The sequence below is a fragment of the Aquila chrysaetos genome, chromosome 13 (genome assembly GCF_900496995.4).
Source record: "Aquila chrysaetos chrysaetos chromosome 13, bAquChr1.4, whole genome shotgun sequence".
Taxonomy (NCBI): Eukaryota; Metazoa; Chordata; class Aves; order Accipitriformes; family Accipitridae; genus Aquila; species Aquila chrysaetos.
This window is the reverse complement of record NC_044016.1, coordinates 38,128,799-38,153,366: the sequence shown is the minus strand read 5'-3', so window position 1 is coordinate 38,153,366 and position 24,568 is coordinate 38,128,799. Positions and strand designations below refer to the sequence as shown.

At 60.4% G+C, this 24,568-nt stretch overlaps 1 protein-coding gene across 9 annotated transcripts in view; it reads left to right on the top strand.

Moving 5' to 3' along the window:
- PEBP4 (phosphatidylethanolamine binding protein 4) overlaps positions 1 to 23,571 on the top strand; it is an 80,590-nt gene extending 57,019 nt beyond the window's left edge. For all 9 annotated transcript variants that reach the window (XM_030035379.2, XM_030035385.1, XM_030035381.2 and 6 more), the window contains 3 exons: positions 14,542 to 14,587; positions 16,109 to 16,225; positions 23,133 to 23,571. In XM_030035379.2, coding sequence (XP_029891239.1) covers positions 14,542 to 14,587; positions 16,109 to 16,225; positions 23,133 to 23,224 — 255 coding nt within the window. In that variant the 3' untranslated portion in view covers positions 23,225 to 23,571. The remainder of the gene's footprint in view (positions 1 to 14,541; positions 14,588 to 16,108; positions 16,226 to 23,132) is intronic.
- Positions 23,572 to 24,568: the final 997 nt, after the last annotated feature.

The window sequence follows — 24,568 nt, the reverse complement described above, 5'->3', positions numbered from 1 at the left end:
CCCATGCGTATCCCTGCACCCCCCCCGCCGAGACCCCCTGCACGTCCCCGATGTCCCCCCGCTCCCCGTGTCCCCTCGCTGGGTGCAGCGGGTACAAGGTGGATGCAAGGTACCGTCCCGGGAGCTGGTCCCAGCTCCGCTCATGGCTCCTCGAGCCCGGCCTCGGCGACGACGATGGAAGACCGGGAGCCACGGGAATCCTATTACCGGCCTCCATCTGGCAGCCCCCATTTGCTCGCCCGGGCGCTCGCAAGCCAAATCCAGCAAATCCAACACTTCCCGGGGCCGGGGCAGCCGCTCGCTCCCCCCCAGAGGTGTTTAAGGGGCAGGCGAGGTCCGACGCTGTCCTTTCCCTTTGGCAAGGAGCAGACACGGACTGTTGCTCACTCTGCTGCTGCAAGCAACAGCCAAGGCTAGAAACCACAGGCGGTTTTGGGGTGAGACCCCCCTGCACCCCACGGCCGGGCTCCCCATGCACGTGTCCCCATGGACAGCCCCACACCGTGGTGGGGACACACCGAGGATCCCCATGGGATGCCTTCCTGAACCTCTCTGCCTGCCTGGCCACCGAGCAGCAGCTCCACACCCTCTGGCTTGGGGTTTTTCCCCCTTTCTCTCCCTTTTCCACCAGTTTGTTTCCCTGGCTCTCTTAGTCACGAAGGTGAGGCACTGACAGAGACACAGACATCAAAAACAAGAGGTGATGAAACGCCGGGAATAATTAAGTTGCACTAAATCACTGGGCCCTCGTGGCACGCTGCCAAAGCACTGAGGAAACTGGAGCACGAAGGAGCTGAGTTATTATTAATAATCACCAGTGCCCTCGTGAACAACAACCTATTTTGCACCTCTCTGCACCAAAGGAGTGGGAAGGGAGCAGCCGGCCGGAGGGAGCGGGATGGGGAGAGAACCATCAGCACGGGGCACAGAGCAGGGGACAAGAACCCCAGGTCTCCTTCCCGCTGGCTCTGCCGGTGCACGGCGCTGCACATCCCACTGCGTGCGGGCAAATGCGGGACTGGATCCGTCCCGGGGCCATCGGCACCGGCCGGGCTGGGCTGGCCGTGCTGGAGGCAGCTCAGGGCCAGAGCAAGTCTGCTCCCGCCGCGCATCCTCCACGCAACCCGGAGCCTTACGTAAGGGCAGTCTTATCCGCCTGCCATCGGGGCTCATCCTTGCACCGGGCTGCAAGCAAGAGCTCCCGTTCCCAAGTGTGTGGGTGAGCCTGCTAGCCCCAGGCTGGGCATTGCACAGCTCCGGCACCTCTGCCTGGCCGTGCTTGCAGGTTGTTTGCACGATGCATGCAACAGGCTGCGATTGCCTGCCGTGCAATACCCGATCGGCGGCTGATAGCGGGCCAGCGTGCAGCCGGCGTAGCCCCGGCTTTGCGCGGTGTTTGGGACATATATCCCCTGCACCATGCCGGGCTTTCACCCTTGAAAGGTCTCGGGAAGGTGCTGCTGGGTGTGCAGGGCTTGCTGCCTTCGCTGCTCCGCAGCCTTCTCTGGGTCTCACCTCGATTACGTGCTTTAAGGACCGAGGGAAGCACCCCAGCACCCATCGCTGGTGGAGGTGCTGGCGGAAGGGACGCTCCGGCTCCCACAAGCCTTCCTGGGTACCACTGTGCTTTTTGGGGAGCGAAAAGAGACTTTAGTGCAAAGACTCCTTCTCCAATGAATGCTGAATCGATGGCTTTACATTGCATGGCAGGGCAAGGCTTGTTTTAGGGCTTGATCACCCTTGGCTCCATCTCTGCAAGAGCCCGGGCAGGCTCTTTGCAGGGTTTGGGGTTGATTTCGGATTCCATGTGGCCGTAGGCAAAGCCTGGGCCCCAGCTCCCACCGCCGTTCCCACCGGCACATGGTTCATCAGGGGAACCGTCCCGACCTAGTCAAAATCCTCGCTGGCAGGGTAAACCCAACGGTGTCGAAATTTCGGAGAGCTGTAAATCTAATGTGATTGTAAAAAGTTTAAGCCTCCATCTGCAACACGCAGGTAACCCTTTAATTCCCTGACAACACAGAGGTAACTCCCAGCTAAATCCTTAATCCCTGCACACCGTAGCCCTGTGAATTCGGCTCTCTGCAGCCCAGGTCTCATCTGCAGCGAGCAGCATCTGCTGCCCGCTGCAGCATCCGCGCTCTTCGGCTGCGGTCTGTGTGCTCCTGGCGGAAAAGTCTCCTAAAATAGCTGTGCCCCAAGTGCTGGTGCTTTTAGTCTGTTGATCAAAATCTCTGGAACGCCTTTTGCATCTCTTTAAAATGGGAATAACGACAGCTCCTGCATCCCTGCAGTGCCCTGCGCCTGCCCCGAGGTTGCAGCGGGACGGGGGACGGGGAGGCACCGGCTCCGGGCCAGCCCTCCCTTCTTCTAAAAAGGCTGAAACATTTCCAACCGATGTGACATGTTGGAATGAGCCCATTGCCTGCTCCGGCGGGTGCTGCGAGGCTCGTGAAGCATCGCCAGCATCCGCTGAAAGACTTTCCCCCCGGAGCCTGCCAGAGCCGATCCCTGTGCGATAGCGAGAGGGTGCAGCTGCGGTGAGACCCAGCCGGCACGGAGCAGGCGGCGGGGACGCCGAGTGAGCCCGACGGGTTTGGGAGCTCATCAGCATAATGATGACAGCGCTGGGGATTGCTCCACGCGTTGTACAACGCGGGTCCCAGCCGCTGGGAGAACGTTTCCCAACCTGGCGAAACCTGTACGAACGACCACCCTTTCTTAAGCAATTTTCCTGACTCAAGATCCCACCCCAAGTCAGCAGGAGATGGCTCTCTGCTGCCTCTTACAAAACTTCTCCATCCAAACAGGTTTCCCCATTAATCCCTCTTCCAGATTTTTTTTTTTTTCCTCTTTTTTTTTTGGTGACCATGGGTGCTGTTGGCTCTTCAGGAGCGTGTTTGGTGCCAGGCCACGGTGCTGCATTGACATGGCTTGGCTTTTCTCGGCTGGGGGGCTGAGGCTACCCATGGCATCAAGCACAGATTAGCCAAAATCACAGCCTTTGTAGGAAAGACTTACCTGAGGCACGAGGGAAGGGAACGGCTCCTCTGGGAACTGGGCAAATCCAGGTGAGACACAGGGAGGGACCGTCCGGCAGCGCCGGGGGATGCTCAGCCTTTTTTTATTTTAGTGGCCCAAATATTGACCTGGAGCAAATCCAGAGGACACCACTGTGTTCAGCTCCCCTGGATTTACAGCAAATTTCTAAGGGGTAAATACTTTTATAGGTGAATGAAAAGTTGCTAATTTATTTCAGTGCTCAGCAAATTGTCCCGGTGGGCTAAAACCCATCAGTAACATATCCTGAATGTGTGTATGGAAGCACCTGCAGTAGCTTCTAGCCTGTTCAAGACACTTATAAATTCATTTTTCCCCTCTTGGGGATGACCCGCCGCCACCTCACGCGTGTGCTGCCGGGCTCTGCGACCGGGTGCCGGCAGGCAAAGGGTTACGCAGCCCCATCTGCTCAGCTCCCCATTTCACAAGGGCGGGTTTAGAGTTTTACTACAAGTTTCAGACAATGAAGGTGTGTCTGCGCTCGGTGCCTGGTTTGCCCGTTGTGTAGGCGTCGGGTTCAGCGCCGTCTTGTCAACACTTGAATATGTTGAGCATCACTCACGGGGCATTCTGTAAGAAACCTATTAAGTTAATTACCGAGGCTCGGTGTGTGTATGTGTGTGTGTGAGAGCGAGCGTGTGCGCCTCTCCTGTAAAAATTTGGCTTTCTTCGTTGCAAGACACTTCTGATGCAAGCCCCGGCCTCTTGGTGTGATGACATCTTGTCTGCTGCTGTAACTGATACAGGGCTCGCATCGTGCTGCCTGCAAGCCAGAGAAGCTGTGAGCTGGTTGTGGGGTCAGGGTAGGACCCCCCACCCAGCCTGCCTGGGGGCCACCCCCCCAAACATAGGGTCCCTGCGGTGGCCCTTCTTATAGGCTGAGGAGGAATTAGGATGTAGATTGGTCCTAAATCTGTGGGGTTTGAACTCAAACCAGGCTGCGCTGCCTGTGTGGGGCCAGTCCCAGCATCCCTGGAGGTCACAGCAGCTCTCGCGGTCGGCTTATATCATCCTTTCTGCTCCATCCAAGTACCTGGGAAAATGCAGTTTTGACCCCTTGGTTTGGGAAGAGGGCTGGGAAGGAACCTCTTGGTCTTTATATTTCCACCGTCACCCACAAATGGCCCAAAATAATCGGGGCTGGAGGAGGGGGAGCTCTTCTTGTTGGGGCTGGGGGGGAACGTCCCATTCCCAGTGGCAGGAAAGCACGGTTCGTGGAAGGAGACAGCGCAGAAATAGCCTCCAGAGGCACCAGTGGGCATTCCTGGGGGGACACCCCCTCCACTTTTCCTCTCCCCCCTTCCCTCAAGCCCCTCCGCCGCCTTCGCATCCCTCCGGACAAGGAGCCGCGGGTCTGAGCCCCAGCCCGGACAAGAGCAGTGCTGTTTGAGCAACGACGAAACGCCACGAGCAGCAGCACGTGTCTGCACTGCCCAGCCCCAGCCTCGCCATCGCATCCCGGCTTTCCCCACGTCCTCGCCCAACCGGGCTGAAACGGGCCCGCCGCATGCCTCGCCGCCCCCGAAATATGTAAAAAAAAAATGAGTTTTCCCTTGCCGGAGCCCGAGCCAGGGTAGGGAGAAGAGCAAGTGCTGGCTTCTGGCTCCCAGGGTGGTTTTTTTTTTTGGGAGGCACACGGGGCATTGCACAAACAGCCCCCGGCACTTGCACGCGCCCCAGGTAGGGCAGCTCAACCCCCTCCTTCCCGCTCCGAGAGCATCCCACGGGAACCCGGATCCGGTGGACTTTTATGGAAGAAAGGGAAGTCCATGGCACCGCCGGAGCAGCCTTGGCAGCCGCAACCGCTGAGCGCCCGCCAGCCGTGCAGCAACAGCAACGCTGCTGCCGTTAACCCCTCATCCTCGGGACGGGCGATGCCAGACCTTTGCCCGCACGGCTCCTGCCCTCGGGCAGCTGCTGTCTGCCGGGGTGCAGGTCTGCGGGGGGGGGGGGTCAGCAGCCCCGGTACGTGTCTGCCTTGAGCGGGGGGGCCATAGGATGCTGAGCAGCAAAAAACACCGGCGAGAAGGCGCGCCTGGCTCTTTCTCAGCATCTAAATCAACGCGAAGGGCTCGTGAGCGTCCCAAAGCTCTCATCCTTCAAGAACTGACCCCCCCCCCCCGCCAAAAAAAAATAACAAGCAGGAGGGAAGCGGGGGGAGCTCGCACTGCTCCAGTGGAGGATGTTTCCTGTTGGATTTTCTCCCGTCCCAGGGGCAGCTCTGGACTCTCCCTCCGAGTGCTGCCAAGTCCCGCCGTCAGGAAGCAGCTTGGGGGGGGGAACGGGGATGGAGAGGCCGAGCCCACGGCAGCCCGGATGCGCTGGCGGGGGCCAGACAGCACGTTCCCCTCCCGGCGAGTCCCGGCTGAGGCTGTCGTCATCAGATGCAAAGGGGAGACTTTTTGGCCAACGGAAGGAGAAAAAAAAAAATTAAAAAAAAATTTAAAAATCAAAAATTAAAGAAAAATCAACCCACCCCAACCCCACGCTCCTTCTCCAGCACTCCCATCAGATTAACGAAGCCAAAATAGCCAAGTTGGCCCAGAGCGGTAGCAGGGCTGGCACGCGCGGGCTTTGATCCGCCCCCGCACCCAGGAAGGTGGCTGGGCCGGGGATCAGACACCCCAGGGAGGAGGAATTTGCAGGGGAGGTTTGCGGCGTGCGCACGCACCCACGGCCACCCTCCAGCCCCGACGTGCCCCCCCTCTACGCCGCGGCTCGGCTGCCAGGGTGGGATGCGGTGATGCACGCAGCATCCTACCTCCCGACCCACCGGGCCCTATTGGTAGTCATCGCTGGGTATCACCCCCCAAAAAATCTGGGCTCATGCCCCGGTTTCATGCCCTGGGCTTTCAACCCCACTTGTCGCTGATGCGTCAGCGCGGACCCGGCCTTTGCGTCACGTCAGCAGTGTAAAAACTCGCTCCGAAACGCAGGACCACCCCGGAGAGGCGGGAGGGGATGCTTCTTTTGGGAAGGCTGGATGGTGGCTGGAAAACATCGGGTTTTTCTGTCCTCCCAAAGCTTTGCAGCACAATACAAGGTGGCGGGGCTGTATTTTAATCTATAAGAGCCTCCCGTCGTTCCTGAGAGTAGCCATGGCATGTCTCGAGCACCGAGCATCGCTGCCTCCGGCACCCACCGGGCTCCTGCCCTCCTCGCCATCCTTTCCCCTTGGACCAAACCGAAGCTTAGAGCATCTCTGCCAGCCTGGTTATGCCTCGCGGAGGGATGTGCGGTTCACGCGTGAAATGTTCGGGCCCACGTGCCCCACAGACGTATTTATTACTGTTTTCTACTGCTTGGACGGTGGCAGTGCTGGGGATGTGCTGGCGCTTTGCAACCCCCGAAGCAGATATATTCCCGTCCCCAAAGGCGAAGCAGCCGGCAGAGTCTCCCCGTGGGCACATCCTCACAGCCGTCCCGTGCCTGGCCCCAGGGGAGGGTTGCAGCGCAGGCTCTGCTCTCGTCCGCACAGAATCGGGCTACAGGCCTTTAAATGACTGAATTAGGCAAAATTTGGTGTTTCTCCAAGAATCCTCCGGAAATCTGCTGCTGGAAAAGCAAGCTCATCTTAAAGCTACACGCACGCAGAACAAACAAGTTTTCCACTCTCAAGAACGGTAGAGGCTTGGGATGGAAAAGGCCTTTTCAGTCCTACCCAGCCCTTTTTCTGGCCAGTTCAAGCTTGTTCCCTGCATTGAAATCTCAGGGGCTTTGCTTGTGGCTTTGAAACCTCTCGTAGGGCACCTTTCTCTGGAGTTTTTGCAGCATTTTGCAGATGCCCCAGCAGAACTGGGGGTGATGGGGGTGCCCCAGCGAGCGCTGGGGGCATCGAAAGGCACCTGCCCCCCGGCTCCATGGGGTGAACGGGGGGAGATCCTGGTGGACCTCCTGGAGAAGGACCAGGCTCGTGCCAAAGCCCAGCGGAGCAAAGCAGCCGCGCGGAGCGATGCAGGTGCGGTCCGGCGGCTGCTGGGAAAATCGGTGTCGCAAGCGGCGTGTTTGAGCTGTGCCACCCTGCCACAGTGAGCGAAAACTCGGCGAGGTGCAAAAACTGCCCTTCCCCTTCTGCCCCCCCCACCCGCCTCCCCACGCCTGAGCCATCCTCAAGCCTTCCTCCTCCTCCTCCTCCTCCGAACCCAGCACCACTTCCCACCCCAGCAATGCAGCATCGGTCGTTATCCCACCGGCACCGAGGAGGCAGGGGATGCTTACGGGGGGGTCCTGGCTGGATTGCGTGTGGGACGAAGCCCACGCCAGCCCTCCCCTCGGCGGGCCAGCACCGGGCCAGTGGGTCAGGGTGACTCATCTGGCAGCCAGCTCCGCCGTGAGCTCGCCCGCAATTGCAACACCGCCGGGATATTAAACCCAGCCAGCCGCAGAGCCCGGCATCCACGCAGCTTCCTAACACGCCCCTGGGGTTGCTATCAACATCCCTGTTGTTCTTAGCAATCGCAGCCATCATTTATCATCCCGGTTTACAACAGAGGCCCAGGGGCTGGGAGACGGGGTGTAACCGCGCAGGACGCGGTTGCGACGCTCTCCAAAAGGGTCTTTCGGGTGCACCGGGTTTGCAGCCACCCCACCGGGTGCTGCTGCCCGCTGCCTGCCCGCTGCTCCAGCTTTCAGCCGCGGCGAAGGAAAGCAAGGCAGAGCCGGTGTAGACAGCAATCAGAGCGTGTACAGCCCTTTCCATAAGCTGATTTAAATCATCTTTTTATTCAACCGGTGCATTTTCCTTGCTTAAATGAACCCTGACGCTTCTCTGCCAGGGACCCAGAGGAGAAGGGGTAGCGGGAGAACTCCTTCATGCAGTTTCTTGGCAAGCCAGCCAACCTCTCCTCCCAAATCCATCACTTATACCCAGACTGCGAGTGTTCTGGCAAAGCCACATCTCACATACCCTCCTGCAGTAGCTTGGCTGCACATCTGGGGCCAGAGCCCAGCATCCTGCATCCCATTCCCCCCATCCCAAGCACTACCCTCTGCCTCTGTAATATCACGGGTTTTTTAAAAAAAAACAAAACCACCAAACCAAAAAACAAACCCTCCTTTTTCAACAGAAGTGTTTTGGCTGAAGTTTCAAAACCATCCAAGTGTCATCACAGCCTCCGCCCCGCTGCCTTGGACCCCTCACCTAGATCGTTAAGGAAAGGTGCAGATAGGCAGAGTGTCTGTGCCAGCAACGCCTAAGCCAGGCAGGTATCTGTCGCTCGCTGGAAATCCACCCAGCAGAGCCTCCCTCTTTTGAAATGGGATGTTCTGGCACTGGAAACGCCGTCCTTGGGCTTCTAGGAGGGAGGTAGGAGCCCGGTGAAGGTCTCTGCAGCGTGCGGATCCTGTACGGTTCAGGTTATTAAGTGCAGCATTTTGTCTCTGCTGCTTTCATGCTCCTAGATTAAAAAACCTTGCAAAGAGCCAAACACCGAGGTGATTTATGTTTATTTTGCTTACTTAATAACCCTATAGCATGTCCTTCCCTGGGGCATTAGGGTGTATCAGACAAGCATTAATTTAAATTACAACCGTGCCTGATATTTATTTTTTAATATATTTTTATGGTAGCCTTCCCCATTTATAGCGAACTAGAAAAAAAGCTGGGCCACGCCAAGAAGCTGTAATCGCTACCTAATAATCCTAAAAGCAATTGGGGTAAATCGTCAGCAATGCTGACCCTGGAAAGCCAGAGGAGAGGCTCTTCGGAGCCGTGTCGGAGCGGTGACATCCCAGCGTGGCCACCCGGTCCTGCTCCGACCCAGGCAGATCAGTGCCTTCATCGGGGACCCGAGGGTGGCAACGGGACCCCTCGAGCTGCTTCTGCTCCCTGAGGACCCTCGGGGACTCGCAGCGAGCTTTTCCAGGGGCTCTAACGAGCCTCAGTTCATGTTTTTGGATGAGGCTGTGTAGTGCTTCGGTGCATATTTGTGCAGCAATGGTGTTAAAGGCAAGCGGTTTCGGTGCTTGTAGCCGTGTCAGTCCAAAACCAGACAGGTCCACTGGCTGTGCGGTACCAATCCTCCCGGGTTTAGCTTTTCCTCGCCACCCTCTGAGGTCCTGGATCTGCCCCAAACAGAAGTTCCCCGCAGAAAGAAATGCCCCTTTTCCACTGTTCCTGCGCCTGTATGTGGCTCGGATGTAGTTTATCAAACTTCCATGCGCAGACTGACAGCGAACAAGCCAAATACCACCCGGAATGGTGAAACCCCGTGAGAGTTAAGGGAAATTAAATAATGGGCTTGGGCTATGGGTAACGGGGGACTGGCAGCCGGGGCTGGGGCAATTGCATGTATCCGGCCCCGTGTAGCTCGGCAGGTCCCCGGGGACACGGTGCTGGACCGCGCGTCGCCGGAGCCTGCCGAGAGGATCGGGAGGCTCTCAAGCAGCGGATTAATCTCCTGTCATTTGCATGCATGGAAAGCAAAGTGGCTGGGCAATTAAGAGCCAGGTGGAAAGTTAGGCTGGAGGCGTGGGGTACTCGTGTTTTGGTGGCGGTGAGATGCTGGGGATCATTTCTGCCTCGGGTCCGGGGTGGCCTGTGCTACAACTCCAGCTGTGCCAGGGGAGCAAAACTGGCTCTGAGAAAAAGCTGAGGGCCCTGAGTCATCCCGAGGATCTGGGAACTGGGACTATGGGGAAGCACCAGAGAGCAGAGGCTCAGGATAACATCTTGGGGTTGGGGAAGCTGGCCTGGTTCCAGCGGGAAGGGAAGGTTTCTCCGGATTTGGGGTGCGATGGGATCCGGCACCGGCTCTGGGTGCTCTGCCAGGCTTCGGTGTGGGTTTATCTGTGGCCTCAGGGACGCAACCCTCCGTCTCCTCTCTGCAGCAAGGTGACCGTGGTTCTCCCAGCTCAGGGCTGAGCACATGGAGACGAAGCGGGAGAGGGCTCAGGCACCTCCAGGACGTGCCGGCGAGAAGCAGGAGGGGTGCAGGGAGCCGCGTCCCAAGGGCTGGGCAGCCAAAAGCGTGCGTGGGGTGTCGGGATGTTCATAATCCTTGATTTCCCGGCTTCTCTCCCGATTTACCTGGTCAGCAGCCAGCAGGCACGGTGGATGGGCTGGGCAGCGTGGTACCAGCTGGGGTGTGCATGCACCCCGCTGGGTCTGCTGCAACGCCGAAAATCGCAGCCTTGTTAAAGCCAAACGGCTGCATTTCTAATGCAGAAAGGCGGGGAGGGGGCTCTGGTTTCCTCCAAAGCCTGCGGGTGCGGGTGGGTGCACGGGCAGATTTGGGTCTACAGGGCCGTCCCAGACCAGGGATGCTGGGGAGCATCCTTGCTCCCTGCGTGCACGAACTCCCCACAAACCCCGGTTGCCACAAGCACCCGGGACCTCTTCCCACCATGGCCTGCGCTAAGTCGTTCCCTGCCCTGGGAATCTGCTGTTAAAATACTTTCCTGGGTAATACATTAGCCGGGAGAGACCTTTCCCCACCGTGCCCTTCCCCTCCTGGCAGCACAGGGACATCCCCACCTTGGTGGGCTTTTCTTCCATGAACTCATTCCGTGTCTTTCTCTGTATTTTTCTATTTCTACTAATTCCTTTCCCGATGGAGAGAACACGACGTGGACGCGCCAAGCTTTAATTCAGTGGCATAACAACGTTGGCATAACGGGATGTGACATTTATAATAAAAAAAGGATTTGCATGGTAGGGGCTGACAGTCTCCTTCGGGCACGAAACCCCAGCTTGATGGTGATCGGAAAAGCGAGGGTGGTCTGGAGCCGTGCCGGCAGGGAGAGGGTTGGCGTGCTGTGGGCGAGCTGGGGCAATTCGGGACCATCCCATGCCCGGTGCGGGGATCGGTGTGGAAGTGAGCTAAAATGCAAACGGGCAGCTGAGCTGGGAAATGCCAGAGTTTGGGAGTGCTGGGAGCTCGCTCGGCCCTGCCCTGCTCTCACATGGCCTCCCTCCATGCAGAAATAATTGGAGGGAGAGTTTCTCTTGGACCGGGATTTTTTCTCACATGCTTTTTGTTGGAAAGCAGGATGAGACTGAACGTTTCTGGGAGTTGGGGTAGGAGTGATCCTCACCACTGGTGCTGGCTTTTGTGGAGAGGAGGAAAACCCAAAGTGTGCACCTTCCCCTGCAAGGACACGGTTGAACAGATCTGTATCCAGCTGCAATTAGCGTCTTATTCCTTTATTCTGTGTTCGAGACTCTGCTCCGCTTGCAGAAGGCTGGATTGCCATCCTGGCGGCTCTGCCCTGCCCGGGATGCTCCCCTGCGCTCCCGAGAGCCGATTCATAAATCCTGACCTCATTATAAAGATCACAGAAAGAGAGAATAACAAATCTGGGCTCCTGGCTGTGCCGGCTTTGAAGCCGCCTTCCCCCCGTCAAGCTAGCGTGCCGTAAGCGAGCAGCGCAGGAGGAGCCCTGTTTGTTTGGGGATTAACTTCCCCACTTGGTTAATTGTTGGTTAATCGTATCAGCACGCTGCCGGGCCGGCACCTCGGCTGCTGCCCCGCGGGATGCGGCCCCCCCAGCACCCAGATAAATCCCATGGGGTCCCCGGGGCAGGGATGGGGCACGCTCCCGGCAAGGCGGCAGCAGCCCAGCCCCGCTCTGCTGCGCAGCCCTGGGTCCCATCCGTCATCTGTTTGTCCTGGTGCCCTGCCAGCGATTGTGCCGATTCCCACACCCACTTTCCATAACCCTCCGTCCTCGCCCGGGCGAATCGCTGGCGCGCTCGCCACCCATCCCTTTCCCCTCCTCTCTGATGGGATCAGACACGTTCTGGAGAAGGGGAAGAAAGGAAAGTTAAAAAAAAAAAAAAAAAAAAAGATCAAGAGGAAAACAAAATGTGACTCACTGCCTTCTTAATTTATTTGTATTTATTTATTCCCCCCCCGCCCTACGCTGCGACGTGCAGCAGGCAACACCGAGGGCTGGCTGCGATCTACCGGAGAGCCTCCGTGCAGCCGGTGTCCAGCTTGGCAAAGGAGTGTCGGGAATGAGGGGGGAATAATTTTCTCCACTTTTTTTGGCCGAGGAAAAGAGTACAGAGAGGAGCTCATGGCGCAGAAATTGCACGGCACAGATTTTTAAGCCTGTCCAGGTCTCCGCGCGAGCATCCCACCAGCATCCCGTGCCCCACCAGCACTTGATACCACACAGCACGGACCTGAGGGTGGAAATATTTAATTCCACCTCCTACACTGTGTCCTCGGCAGGGGAAAGAGAGAAGAAGATAAAAGACTAGGAAGCTCAAATGGTGTCATTAGGAACTATTAATGCTCTCATAAAAGGGCATTAATAAACCCGGCAGCTCATCAGCGTCCATTAGCTCCGCTCGTGGCAGGGATCTTTGGGGGCCGCCGGCATGCGATGCTCCCCTTGCCCTTGCCAGCATTTCAGCAAAGGGGCAATGGGCTGGAGCGGGGAGTTATTCCTCCCTGCAAACCATTCCCCCCACACTAACAAGCACCCGCTTCCCAGCTGCAGGTCCCCCTCGCCCCGGGGAAGGCAGCGGGACCCCGGGAGGGAAAGCTTGCAGGAGCAAGCAGGGCTTCACACCCAACCCTGCCAGCCTCTCCTACAGCCCAGCAGCCCATTGCGAGCAGAGTTTGCTCCCTTGCTTCCAGAATAGCTGTTTACTATTAAAAAAAAAAAAAAAAAAAAAAGGCAGGGTTTACAGTGCTCATCCCTACTTTCTCCCTCCCGCCCTCTTCCTGTTCTCGCCTCTTAAAAGGAACTTTATCCTTTGACTCTCCCATCCCCGGGGCTAGCCAGAACCCACTGCATCTTGGGGCGAGCAGGCAACCCACATCAGCAGGCAGAAAAACAGGGAGGAGGCCCGGCTTCTCCCGATAAGCCCATGGCAAAGCCAGGAATAGCAGCGAGGTCCCCGCACGGGAGCAGCCCTACCCGGAACAGAAAAAAGCCTCAGTCCCTGCCTTTGAAGAGCGGGGACTGGCAGCCGGCCCGGCCGCATGGCGAGCTTGGGGTTTGCTGCGAGCTTCCTCCGCCAGCTCAGCCCCGCAGCCAAGACCGGCACATCTGGGGGGAGCGGGCACAGCTGGAGGGGCTGGGCGTGCATGGCTGGGGAGAGCAGATGTGCACATCTGGATGGAAGAGGCATGCGCGTCGTCTGGGCAGCGCGGGCATGCACACGCATGGGTGGGCTGGTGGCGCACATCTGGGTGGAGCGGGCGCGCACATCTGGGCAGGTTGTGCTCGCACGTCTGGGCAGACTAGGCAGGGAGAGAGCAGCCAGCATAGCCCCACGGCCTCGTGTCCCCCTCCGGCACACCCTGGGGTGCTTCTCCCCCGGCAGTCTGTGTGCCGCCTTCCCCTCCCCCTGTGACCCAAGGCATCCAAACCTGCCAGTCGCTGCCCAAAATCTTAGTCATCACCTCTCTGTCATCGGGATATTTTCGGCTCCGGCTGCCCAGGTGGCGAGCCAGCGTTGGGGAGCCGATAGCCAGGGACCTGAGCGGGCACTTGGCTTCCCGGTGACCTTTGCTGTGCCACCGGCAGCTCGCAGGAGGCTGTCGCCTGCTGTGACTCAGTGCAAAGCAGGTTTCTTTTTGGGGAAAGCAAAGCTTTGATCCCAAAGAGCCGGGGAACCGACCATGTTCCCCGCGTGCACTTTTGCTTGCAGTTATCTGATGCATCTTTTTTTCAGGGTAATAACTCCCAGGGCAGGTTAGGACGGAGGAGCCCTGGCAGCGGCGTGTGTGTGGGCAGGACTGGAATAACGGGTGCCGTAGGAGAGGATTTACGAGCGCTGGCGGCGGCACTGGTGGGAGGTGGGGGCCGGCTGAGAATAGCACAGCAGGTCAGGGGTGAGGTGGCTTGCGAGGGACCAGGATGCGGCCGAAGCTCCCGCCGCTGCCCCCTTGCCGTTAATCCAGTTCCAGCGGGATGCTCGGCGGTCTCGGCAAAGCCTCCTTCTTCCAGGGAAGCGTCCCAGGCCAGGGATGGAGAGCCAAGCCCGCTGGGCGGTGGGGCTTGCTCGCCGGGCAGGAGTTTCGGTTGAGAGCAAAACCACCGCGATGGGGCAAAGCTTTGCCACGGGAATGCCGGTGCAAATCGCTGCGGTCCTCCGCTGCCGGCCCCTTCCCGGCCGACACGGTTCACCCCTCCCAAAAACCTGCATGCAAAGCAGCACCGTGGCTTTTAACGGGCTATTGTGGCTCTCCCGGTGTGCCACAGCCTGGACCACCCACCCGGATCACCGGATCACTGATGGTCCCTGTGTGCAGGTGACAGCGCGGTGATGGCACTGCCGGTGTGCCAGGGCACCGTGCATGGAGCCTCTAAATCCCAAATAGCCAAAGAAAGGCCCCGGCGTGCTCCTTCTCCCCCCGACCTCTCTCCCTAATGACCTTTGCAAGGAGAACACTGGAAATGTTGGAAAATGAATCCCTGGGGAGAAGCGGGTGCAGCCGGGGGGGCAGGGGCGGTCTGTCCCCTCCACATCTTTCTCCTGGGGGTCCCGGTAGCACCTCACCCCCCATCTTCTTGTCCTTTCAGGGTGCGGATCTGAGGACTGGGGACGTCAAAGGGCTTGTGCTGACGGGTGAGTGCAGACCCCGACGCGGGGGGGACGGGTTCTCCTGCAGCCCAGGCTGGGAGCTGCGATGAGACGGTGGCAGAGCTGGCTGTGCCCGGCGGGGACGAGCACGCCGGGACGCAAGGGAGGGACACGAAGGGTTTCTGCAGGGCGCAGCTGGGTGCTGTCTGAAATAGGAGCCACTTTTTCTCTTATTTTTCTGGAGGCAAAAGTGGTTAAAAGACTCCCCAGCGGTTGGAAGAGCTCCAAACCAGTGCAAAAGGGGCGGGGGGGTGTGGTGGTGGTGGAAACACAATCAAAAAGAAAAACACGAGATAAAAGCGGGTGAATCCCAACAACTTCTGTGATGTTGCACCGACAAAGACTTTCAGTTTAAAAACAGGCCAGGCTCACGGAGTTTACACCCCAAGGGGATGGGGGAGAGGGGCCGGGGGCTCACCCGGCTGTGGGTGACCGAATCCTGGAGGAGCTTCAGCATCTTATCCCTTGGCATCACGTCCTTCCATCCCCGACGGAGGACGAGGGGCAGCTGCCGGCATCGGCAGCGCCGTGCGTGCATCGGGGGGGTCTGTCCCTGGATGTCCCTCTCCTGGGGACAACCAGCCCTCTCTGACCTCACCAGCCGGCAACGATGCTGCTATGGCCGGAGCCAGCTGCAGGCCCCACATCTGGGCAGCTGTGCGCTGCTCGCTCCCACGTTGGCTGGGTTAAGGGCGTGCATGCAGCACAGCGTGCAGCCGGGGACGTGCCCGCCTGCGCGCGTCGAACATCTGTAGCCAGGTGAGGAAACAACCCCGGACCTCCAGCACCTGAGAACCCGCTGCTTCGACCACAAGAGCATCCTCCTCCGCCAAAGCTGGGTGCGGGGGGACTTCAAAAGCTCGGCAGCTGGAGCCCAGCCGGCAGAGTTCCAGGCACCCCGGACCCCCATGGGGTAGCCGGGAGGGTGAGGGGTGCTGGCCATGCACCGGTGGGCTGCTGGGGGTCTCAGACTCCTGTGTCATCGTCCCCCAGCAGGTCCCCGCGTGGCCCTATCCAGGGGAGGCTGCACCCAGCGTGGGGGGGACGGGGGAGAGGGCATGGCAGGGATGGTGCAGGAAGGGTGATGGAGGAGAGGTTGAGGCACTCGGAAAGGGAGGCGAGGAGCACCCCGGGGCTCTGAAGTTGAAAAAGGAGGAGGAGGAGGAGGAGGAGAGGGCGGTGGCTGGCGCAGCGGGAGGCTGGGGGCAGGTTATTTCAGGAGAGGGAAAACAGGAGCTGGCCCCCCCGGGCAGACGGGGGGGATCCGGGCAGCGATAAGGGAGCGGGCAGGTTTGGGGGGGGGGCACAGTGGCTGCTCTTGCCCGTGAAACACGTGAGCTGCTGAGCGCTTTCTCCCTCCAGCCCCACGCGTGGCGAGGGGCCTCGGTGCACGGCGCTGGGCGGGAGAGCCGATCCCAGCCTGGAGCGGGGTGGTGGGCATGTGGTTATGGTGGGAAGCGGGTCCCGCTGGGCGGGATGCTCAGCCGTTATCTTTTGCATCCCCAGATTACGTCCGGCCCACGCCTCCGCCCCGCAGCGGGTACCACCGCTACCAGCTCCGCCTGTACGAGCAGCCGGCTCACGAGGCCATCGCCCTGAGCCCCGAGGAGCGGGTCTCGCTGGGTAAGGAACAGCCGTGCCCTCGCTCCCAGCCCCATGCCATGCCCCAAGTGGCTTTCCCGGGGGTATGGATAATGCCATGTGTTCGGGCATGCCAGAAGTGCCGGGCTGGCGATGCTTATTTGGTGCAAAGGGGCTTCAAATCATTACACGGGACACGGATGGGGTGTTAAGTCCTTGCAAGGCAGCAGAAACTCTCGGCAAAATGGCTGGTAACAGCCTGGCTAGCGGGATCGGAAGCAGGGAGAGATCTCGTCGGCTGTGAAATCGGGATGAGTCCTTGCCGGTATGTCCCCCCTTCCCGAGCCGCGGGAGTTGCATCACCGCCACCTCGGAGCACGCAGATAAGGATCAGACGTGGAGATGGTTTAGCAAAAGATTGCTCAAACCAGGCTGACACAACGCCCGCCAACTCCCAGCTCCTCTCCACCCCACGCGGCGCAGGGACAGGGCTGCCGTCTCCCAAAAAGCTGCACGGCAAGGATGGAGGCAAGCAGCCGAGACCCCCCGAGACCTGATGAGACCATCCCCACTGCTTCTGCACCCTGGAGCATAGGGTCACCTGTGGGACCCCCGGCACGGGCAAGGACCCATCCTGCAAAATGCAAAACGTGGGTTCCTTCCCCGGATGGTGCTGGCGCAGCCCGGGCTGGAGCACGGGGCACTGCAGTTCACGTGGCCTCGGCAAGGGAAATTTCAAAACTTTCCCAGCCAGGACCACATGAGCACAGCTCGATAGGCAGGTCAGGTCGGTGCGTCTTGTCTGTGCCGGCCTGACTCACCCCTGCGCCGTGTTAACCAACACTGCACATCCCCGGGGAAGGCAGGCAGCAGCGGGGTAGCTCCGGGGAACTCGGTCTCCCCGGACCCCCGTGCTGGGAGAGACCCCGAAACCCGCCCGGCGTGGGGCTGTGGTGCTTGTCCCGTGGCCGGAGCGGGCTGCTGCTGCTGCGAGTCTCTCTGTGGGTGATTTCTGCCCTTCGGTTTGCTTTCTGGCTCATTAGCTCTGCTTCTTAATGACATGCATTGAAGCCACCCTCCCTGCTAGCGGAGTGGGGCACTTCCCCGGCCCCTCATCCCTGGCGTGGTGGGAGGAGAGGGGTCCACTGGTGTCACCTGGGGCCATGCACCCGCATCCCCATCGCAGCATCCCGGGGCTGGGAAGGGAGTCTGGAACACCCACCAAAGAGCTTTTTCCAGATAAATCCTCTTATTAGCAGGATGTGCGCCTCCAGCCCCCAAATTTCATACCCAAAGGGGTTCAGCCACCAGACCCACGTGTCCTGCAGAAGATCCCCCCCCCGTCCCCCCGTCCCCCGAGGTGCAGGGTGGCCAGGCGCTTCCCACCCCATGCTGTCTCCATCCCATCCTCAAGTTTCTCAGCCCTTCCCAGGCTCCCTGGGAAAGACCCGTTAAAACAGCAGCAGATATTTTCTCCGCAACATCTGATGCTTGAGCATCGCCGTTTGTCAGGCAGCTGCGGCTGTCTCGGCGGAGGCTGTTATTTAAGTAGTTGGTTGAAGGTTATTTTTAACCATTTCACTGCTGCATCACAGGCTTGGCTTGTCCAGCGGGTGCTGCTGGATTGAACCACCACCCACTGGCAGCCCATCTCTTTAATTCCCAGGGCAGCTGGTAAGTGGGGCATGAGCCCTAAAAGCAGTCAAAGGATGAAATTTTGGTTTCTCAAGGGTTTTAAATAAATCCATCCCCAGGGACCATAGTGGGATGAACACCAATCGAACTGCCGGTGCATGCAGCCCTGTGTGGCTGAGCACTGGGGTCTGACCCCACGGTGCGAAGGCAGCGCACGGGGAGAGGAGAAAACACCTTTGGCAGCACTTGGAAACAAGGAGGACCTGACCCTGACCCCAGTGGACCACGGGTGAGAAACACAGCCAGCTCCTCTGTGGCTCTGCCTTGGTCCTCTCCTCCTGTGGTACAAGAGGTGTGGGTTCACCTGGTGATGCTGCAGGTACAGCTTGCAGCCTTGCTTGGGGTTTTCCTTCTTGCTTGGCCTTAAACCAGCCCCTTCTTGTTGCGTTTATTTTGTCCTACATCTGGTGGCAGCGACATCTCCATCTCACCAACGATGGTGGCACCCATTGCCACCAGGTGCTAACCCCGGCGAGGGAGAGATGTCCTGACCGGAGCACCCGGCAGGTGCAGGGAGCGGCGCTGGCCCATCCCAACCTCCGGACGCATCCAGCGCCGCATCCCTGCGCCGTGCACCACCAGCGCTGTGCCATGCATCCATCCCTCTGGCAGCTTGTCCCCTGGTAGACCCCGCTCGGGGAGAACACGGAGCCCGACGAGAGCGTTCCTCTCACCGCTCGGCTCGCAGAGACGCTCCCTCCTTCGCCCTCCGCCCAAGCAAAGGCATGGGCTGCGCTTTGGAGGCCGAACGGGGAAAGGTCCTGGGCCAAGCAGGGCCAAACTGGGGAAGGTGGTGTGTGCCAGGAAGGATGGCAGGAGCTTGGTGGTGGAGCCGAGGGGTAGGATCCTCCAGAAGAGGGCACTAAACCAGGACCTGCCCGTCCGCCACGTCCCTGCTCCTCGGAAAGAGCCATTCCTTGTACAAATCCCTGGGAAATTAAAAAGCGAGGGGCAACGGCGAGCATGGAAAATAAATCTGTGCTACTTCTCCCCCCGGCCTGGCTTTGCAATGCCGGCAGCTCAAAGGGAGAGAGGATGGCTCCACGGTGGCCAGTGGTCTCTGGTGCCCACCCTACCTTGGGGGTGTCCTGGCTGGGATGGCACTGATGGGCAGCGGGTCGGGTGCCATGCCCAAGGGCGTGTGGGCAGGCAGTGGCGGAGCTGGGGGAGGGCTGCAGCACCCCGCTCACGTCCCCTTGATGCCGCTCCCTGCAGCGAGCCCGTCGCTGGTGGCAATGGTGAAATCAGTTGTTTACAGCAGAGGTGTTTCTCCAGGGTGGCTCTTGAGCAGAAAGACTTGTTTCATCAGGAAAAAAAAACAACCCTGATCCTTCTCTGCGAGCGTTTCTGATCAATCCCTGCACCAGCCAGCTCTCTCGCTGTGCAACCTTGGTCAAATAACTCTCTCGGAGCCTCAGTTTCTCCACTGGAGTCTGATTCACTCCACTTTTTGGCTGTGCTGCAGCCATGCAAGCAAATTGTCACTGGGCACCGGTTCTGTCCCCGCTTGGGACCAAAGTTGGGGACCTTTGGAGTGTCCCCAAGGCCATACGAGCACCGTCAGGCAGTGCAAAGCCCTTCCTCCCCGCTCGCCCCGCTTCCCTCCCCAGGAGGGTTACAAGCCGTGTTTGTATTTTGGCGAGATGCAAGATAATAGTTTGTGGTCTGCAAAATGTCAAAGCCACCCGTCGCATCCCGAGGCGTTGGCACCCGCTGCGAGCTCTCGATCCGGCGGTCGGGCTCTGCTGCCTGCTGCAGCGAGCTGCGGGAAAATCCCTCGGCCGGGGGAATTCAGGCGTCTGGTGAACCCCGGCCGTGGCGGGGTGGTATGGCAGCACTTTTCGGGGACCTTTTCACCCATCTGCAGCCCGCGGGAGGATGGAGACCGTTCATTTTCCACCTCCTTCCTTTTTCTTGTAGGGGAGCATTAATTAGCAGATCTTGAAGCTTAATTGCACCTGCCGGGCAGTGCCGTACCTCCCTCTGCTTCCACCCTGCCGTGCCCCGGTGCCAGATGCCCACCAGCTCCAGTGAGCATGGGGAGATGCTCCCCAGCATCCCCAAACCTCCGCCTGCCCCGGAAAGGCATTTTACAACCGGGAATGGACTTTTGCCTCCCAGAACTGTTTGCCTCCAGGGAGCGGCGAGTCCTTTGGGGACCAGGGACCGGGGATGAGCCCGGCTAGTCGCCCTCACCATGGCTCCATCCCTCTCCAGCTCCGGCTTCGCATCGGGGCTGCAGCATTGACTCATGAGCCGACCTTGTGTGCCTCCGATCCACCCAGCTGGAAAATCGGGTTGGACTGGGCCCCGGCGGGGAGGGAAAGGCTGTGGCTGGGACGGGAGGCAGCGAAGGGCTGCGGGGAGCACACGGTCCCGCCTGAAGTCCCCGGGTGCAAGTTAATGGTGACCAAAGCAGCTGGCGGCCTCCCGCCTACCTCCGCTGGGACATCATTAATCTTGGCAGAAAAGCATCAGGGCTCCTATCAGGGAGAACGGCCCCGCTGATGAGGCTGATAAATTACAGCCGGCAACATGCCCCCAGCGCTGTGGGGCCGGGAGAAGGCGGGGACCGGTCGTTTTGGGGGGGGCAGGGTGCAATGGTAGGGCTGTGAAACAGCCCCATGCACCCATCGCCTGTGGGGCCAGAGGGTCCCCGAGCTCCCCGAGCCCAGCAGCTGCCTCGTGCCTCAGTTTCCCCATCTGGTGCTCAGGGATCAGGTGGCTGCCGCACGTGTGGGTGTCAGCGGGCGCTCCTCTTCCTCCGGCGGGTGCTCAGATAAGGGCAGAGCGCGATGATATAATCCTCTGGGAAACGAGCTTGAAAACGGACCAAGCCATGGATGAAACCTCGTATTGTTTTGGTGGGGAGAGGGATCGGCAGCAGCGTGACCGTGGCTCCCCGGCCAACCACCCGCTCCCCTCCCCGGCTCTGTGGTCCCAGTGACTCGCAGTCCCCAGTCCCGGCAGCCGGCCGGCGCGGTGGCACGATTTGGGACAGTTTGCAGAAAGATGTCACCCTGTGCCAGGGTGTGCAGGCGGTCACGCCGGGATGGGGCACCCGGTTTGCGGATGCACCCAAGGGGTTGGATCTGGTATGGGGGGGCACGCAGACCCCCAGACCCGGTAGCCACCCGGTGTATCACCCCCCCACTTTGCCACCCCGGCGGCTGTGCCCGGGGCTTTCCCTGCAGCCGGTCCCGTCTCCCGCAGAGGGACGGGCACAACCGGTGCGATGGCAGGTAGGAAAGTAGGTCAGGAAAAACCCTGGCCCCACGCGTGGCGGCGAGAGCCTGGGCCAGCGCCCGCAGCCCTGCAGCGGTCCTGCCTCCTCCCGGCTCCTTTCATCCGTGCCTCTCCGGAGGCTTCACGAACATCAATGACAACTCCCGGCACCCTTGGGAGTCGGGGGGCCGCCACGTCTCGCTTTCACCCTGATCCCACGGGGCACCGGCTGCTTTCCCCCCCCCCGGGGCTTGCCGAGCGCTTTGAAACCCAGTGGATGAAAGGCGCCCGCCGAAGGGCTGTGGGTGCAGCGGGAGCGTTCCCCCCCCCGGAGACCCCTTCCCCTGGCACCACGCTCGCCGGGACCCCCGGAGCTGGGGAGGGGGGATGGATTGAGACCCCAAAGCGAGCGGCTGCTCCTCCTTGCCAGGGGTGTTTTTTGGGGATGGAGGTGTTTGCGGCACACGCCGGGGCCCGACGGCCGTGCAGGAGCGCGCCGGGGCTCTCAGCCATTGCCTGGCTTGGCAGCGGTACCGGCAAACCCGACCCCCCCTCGGGATCCTGCGTGGGGGCATCTCCCCCCTCAGACTTGGGCTGCGGTGATGAGCCAGAGCCGCTGGAAACGCGGCTGCGTGCCCCGGCTGGCAGTGACCCCGGTGCGGCACGGCGGGACCGTCCTTGCCCTCGGCTTGGTTTGGGTTCTCGGTGGGTGGTGGTGACGACGGGGGGGACGTCTGGGACACCCCCAGCCACACGTAGCCTGATGCATTTCAACATCTCCTCCCAGCCGGCATGCCGGGGTGCAGGGTCCGGCCCGAGCATCCTGGGACCTCCTTCCCAGACACCGGAGCATCTCCCCGACCGCATCCTCTTGCAGCTCCAGGAGGTCGCAGGGTGCAGTGCCGGCACCGGGACCATTGGCAGAGCCCACCGGGGGCTTTTTGGCTGTGGGGTGACTCACGGTAGGGCCCGACCCAGTGCCCGAGGTGGGGGGCAGACGGCGGGGGGGGGGGGAGCTGGGCTCCGCCGGCACCCCGAGCCATCGTCGCCCCGCGCGGGTGATGCAGCAGCTCGGGTTTTGCTCAGCACTTTTGCAAGAGCAAAGGGGTTGGTTTGCTCCAGTTGGGGCTGAGATGTGAAGGCAGATAAGGGCTGCCAGTCTGCGGCGTGACATTAAAGAGCAGCGCCAGGAAGGGGAGAGGAGGGGAGGACGGGTTTCAGATAAACAACGGGCCCCTTTCCCCGCCCTGCAACCCCAGGGCCGTGTCCTACCCAGTGTCCCACCAGGCAGGGACAGAGGTGGCAGCGTGAGCTGCTTGGGTCCCATCATCGCTGGGGAAAGCCCCTTTGGCCGAGGAGGAGGATGCTCCACCAACCACGAGCCAGACCCACGCGCGACACTGAACCCTTGCAAAGTGCAGGGGGATTTTTGGCCCACGGGGACAAGGGAATCCCTCCTGCCCACCGCCCCGGAGAGGGTTTCCCTGCCACCCCCAGCGTAGGAAAAACCGAGGCCGTCTCCAGCCATGAGCTGCCCCCAGATCTCTGGCATCCTTGGGTCAGGGCAGGCAGCCGCGGAGACGGGGGGGTCAGGAATGAAGAACCCTCTTGGCTCCAAAAATTTGTGGAGCAGCAGCTCAGTGCATGCGAGCGAAGGGGCTGGGGGATCTCCTGCTGTCTCCCCCACGTGCTGCCGGGGGATTTCCAGGCATGGACTCATAGGAAGCCGTAGGAAGGTCGGCTCCAAAGGTCAGCAGGGGTGGAGGGGGGGTGCAATGCCGTTTACCCCCCACCCCGGGGATGCTGAGGGCTGGGATCCCCATGGCTCCCTGCCCTCTGGCCCCACGGGACAGAGCCCGGTGCCTCCCCGCCTGCCGCTGTTTGCAGGATGTGGTCTGCAACGCCTCGGGCAGAGCAGCAGCCGGCGCATGGCATGCAGCGTGCAGCCCCAGCCTGGATCCGGCCCCGGAGCATCCCCCTCCTCCGGCCGCCTCGCAGCCCAGCTTACCCTCTCTCCCTCTCTCCCCAGGAGCCTGGGCGATGGAGAGCTTCGTGGAGCAGTTTCGGCTGGGCTCCCCGGTGGCCTCGACCCAGTTCCTCACCAAATACTACGAGGATTAGCGCCGGCCATCGTGCCCTTCCCCTGTGCAGCTTCACTCTCTTCCCCGCACTGCAGAGCCACCTCTGTCCGGACCGGGAGGAGACCCCGGGACCCACCGAGGATGCACCCACCCTTCTGCCAGCCCAGATTCACAGCAGAAATCCCAGCCCCTCCGCTTCCAAAACCTGGGAGGGGTTTCTCTTTCCCTCCGAGGGTAACATCCCGAGCGGTGTCCTGGGAAGAACGGCATCACCTTCTTGTCCCCTCGCCCTATTTCTGGCCTGACCCCCAGCATGTTCCCCCTGCACCTTGGGGGTCTTGAGCTTTAATGCCTGCAGCTTTCAGAATAAAACATGGATGGAGCGCACGGGGCTGCATGGGCTCCTTGCCAGCAGCGAGCGCGGGGCGATGCCGGGCCAGCGCCGGGTGAATCTGGTTGCTTTGGGGTCCGTGCCAGCAGCACGGGATGGAGCAGACCCCCCTGCAGCTGGGGGGGGGACGGGACAGGGTGTTGCCAGCAAGACCCTCGTGCAGGTGATGCCGGGCATGGCCCAATGTCACCCAGGGGCTCTGGAGCAGGACCGTGGTGCCCGGCCGGGGGGTCCCTCGGCAGCACCACGCAGGGCGGCAGCGTGGGAACCGGGCACTGCCCTGGCCTGACTCTGGCCCTGCCCTGCCTTTGCCCTTGCTCGCTGCCTCAGCCCGCTTCTCTTGGAAAGCAAAACCGAAATTAAAGCCGTAAATCAGAAGAGCTCTGCCTACTGGCCACTTAGCCGGACCTCCCCTTTAATTAGCTCTTTAATTAGGCTTTCATCTAAGACTCGGTTTTCTCTGAGGCTTGGATTCACCCGCCTGCAAGTCCTCCTCGCAGCGTGTCCTTGGTGGCTCCGCTGTGACAAAGCTGATTTTGTCCTGCCGATTGCCAGGACTGCATCCAGGGGCACTTTGAACAAACCACGGGGAGCAAGAACCCGGGGGGGGGGCATTTTGCAGGCAGGGGAAACCGAGGCACGAGGGAATGACTTGCTCACAGCCTTGCAGGGAGGTCTAGCGTCGTTTGGAGGGGATGGCGATGCTCCTGTTGCTGCATCTCACCCCTGCATCAGTCCCTGGGTCTGTCCCAGAGCAACCTGTTCCCGATGCAAGAGAGAAAACAGGTCTGTGCCATCTCCTTCTCGCTCCCTGTGCCTGCCTGGCTGCCCTCCCCGGTTGTGAGAGCGGCTTTCACTCCATGCCGAGGGGGTTTAAACACGGCCGGGACTTTCCCTCCAGCAGGAAACGGCTGTTTACCTCGCAGGGGCTGAATCACTCCAGCCGCATGTCGCATGGGTCCTGCAAAGCTCTGCCGGCCTCCGTCCCCGCCG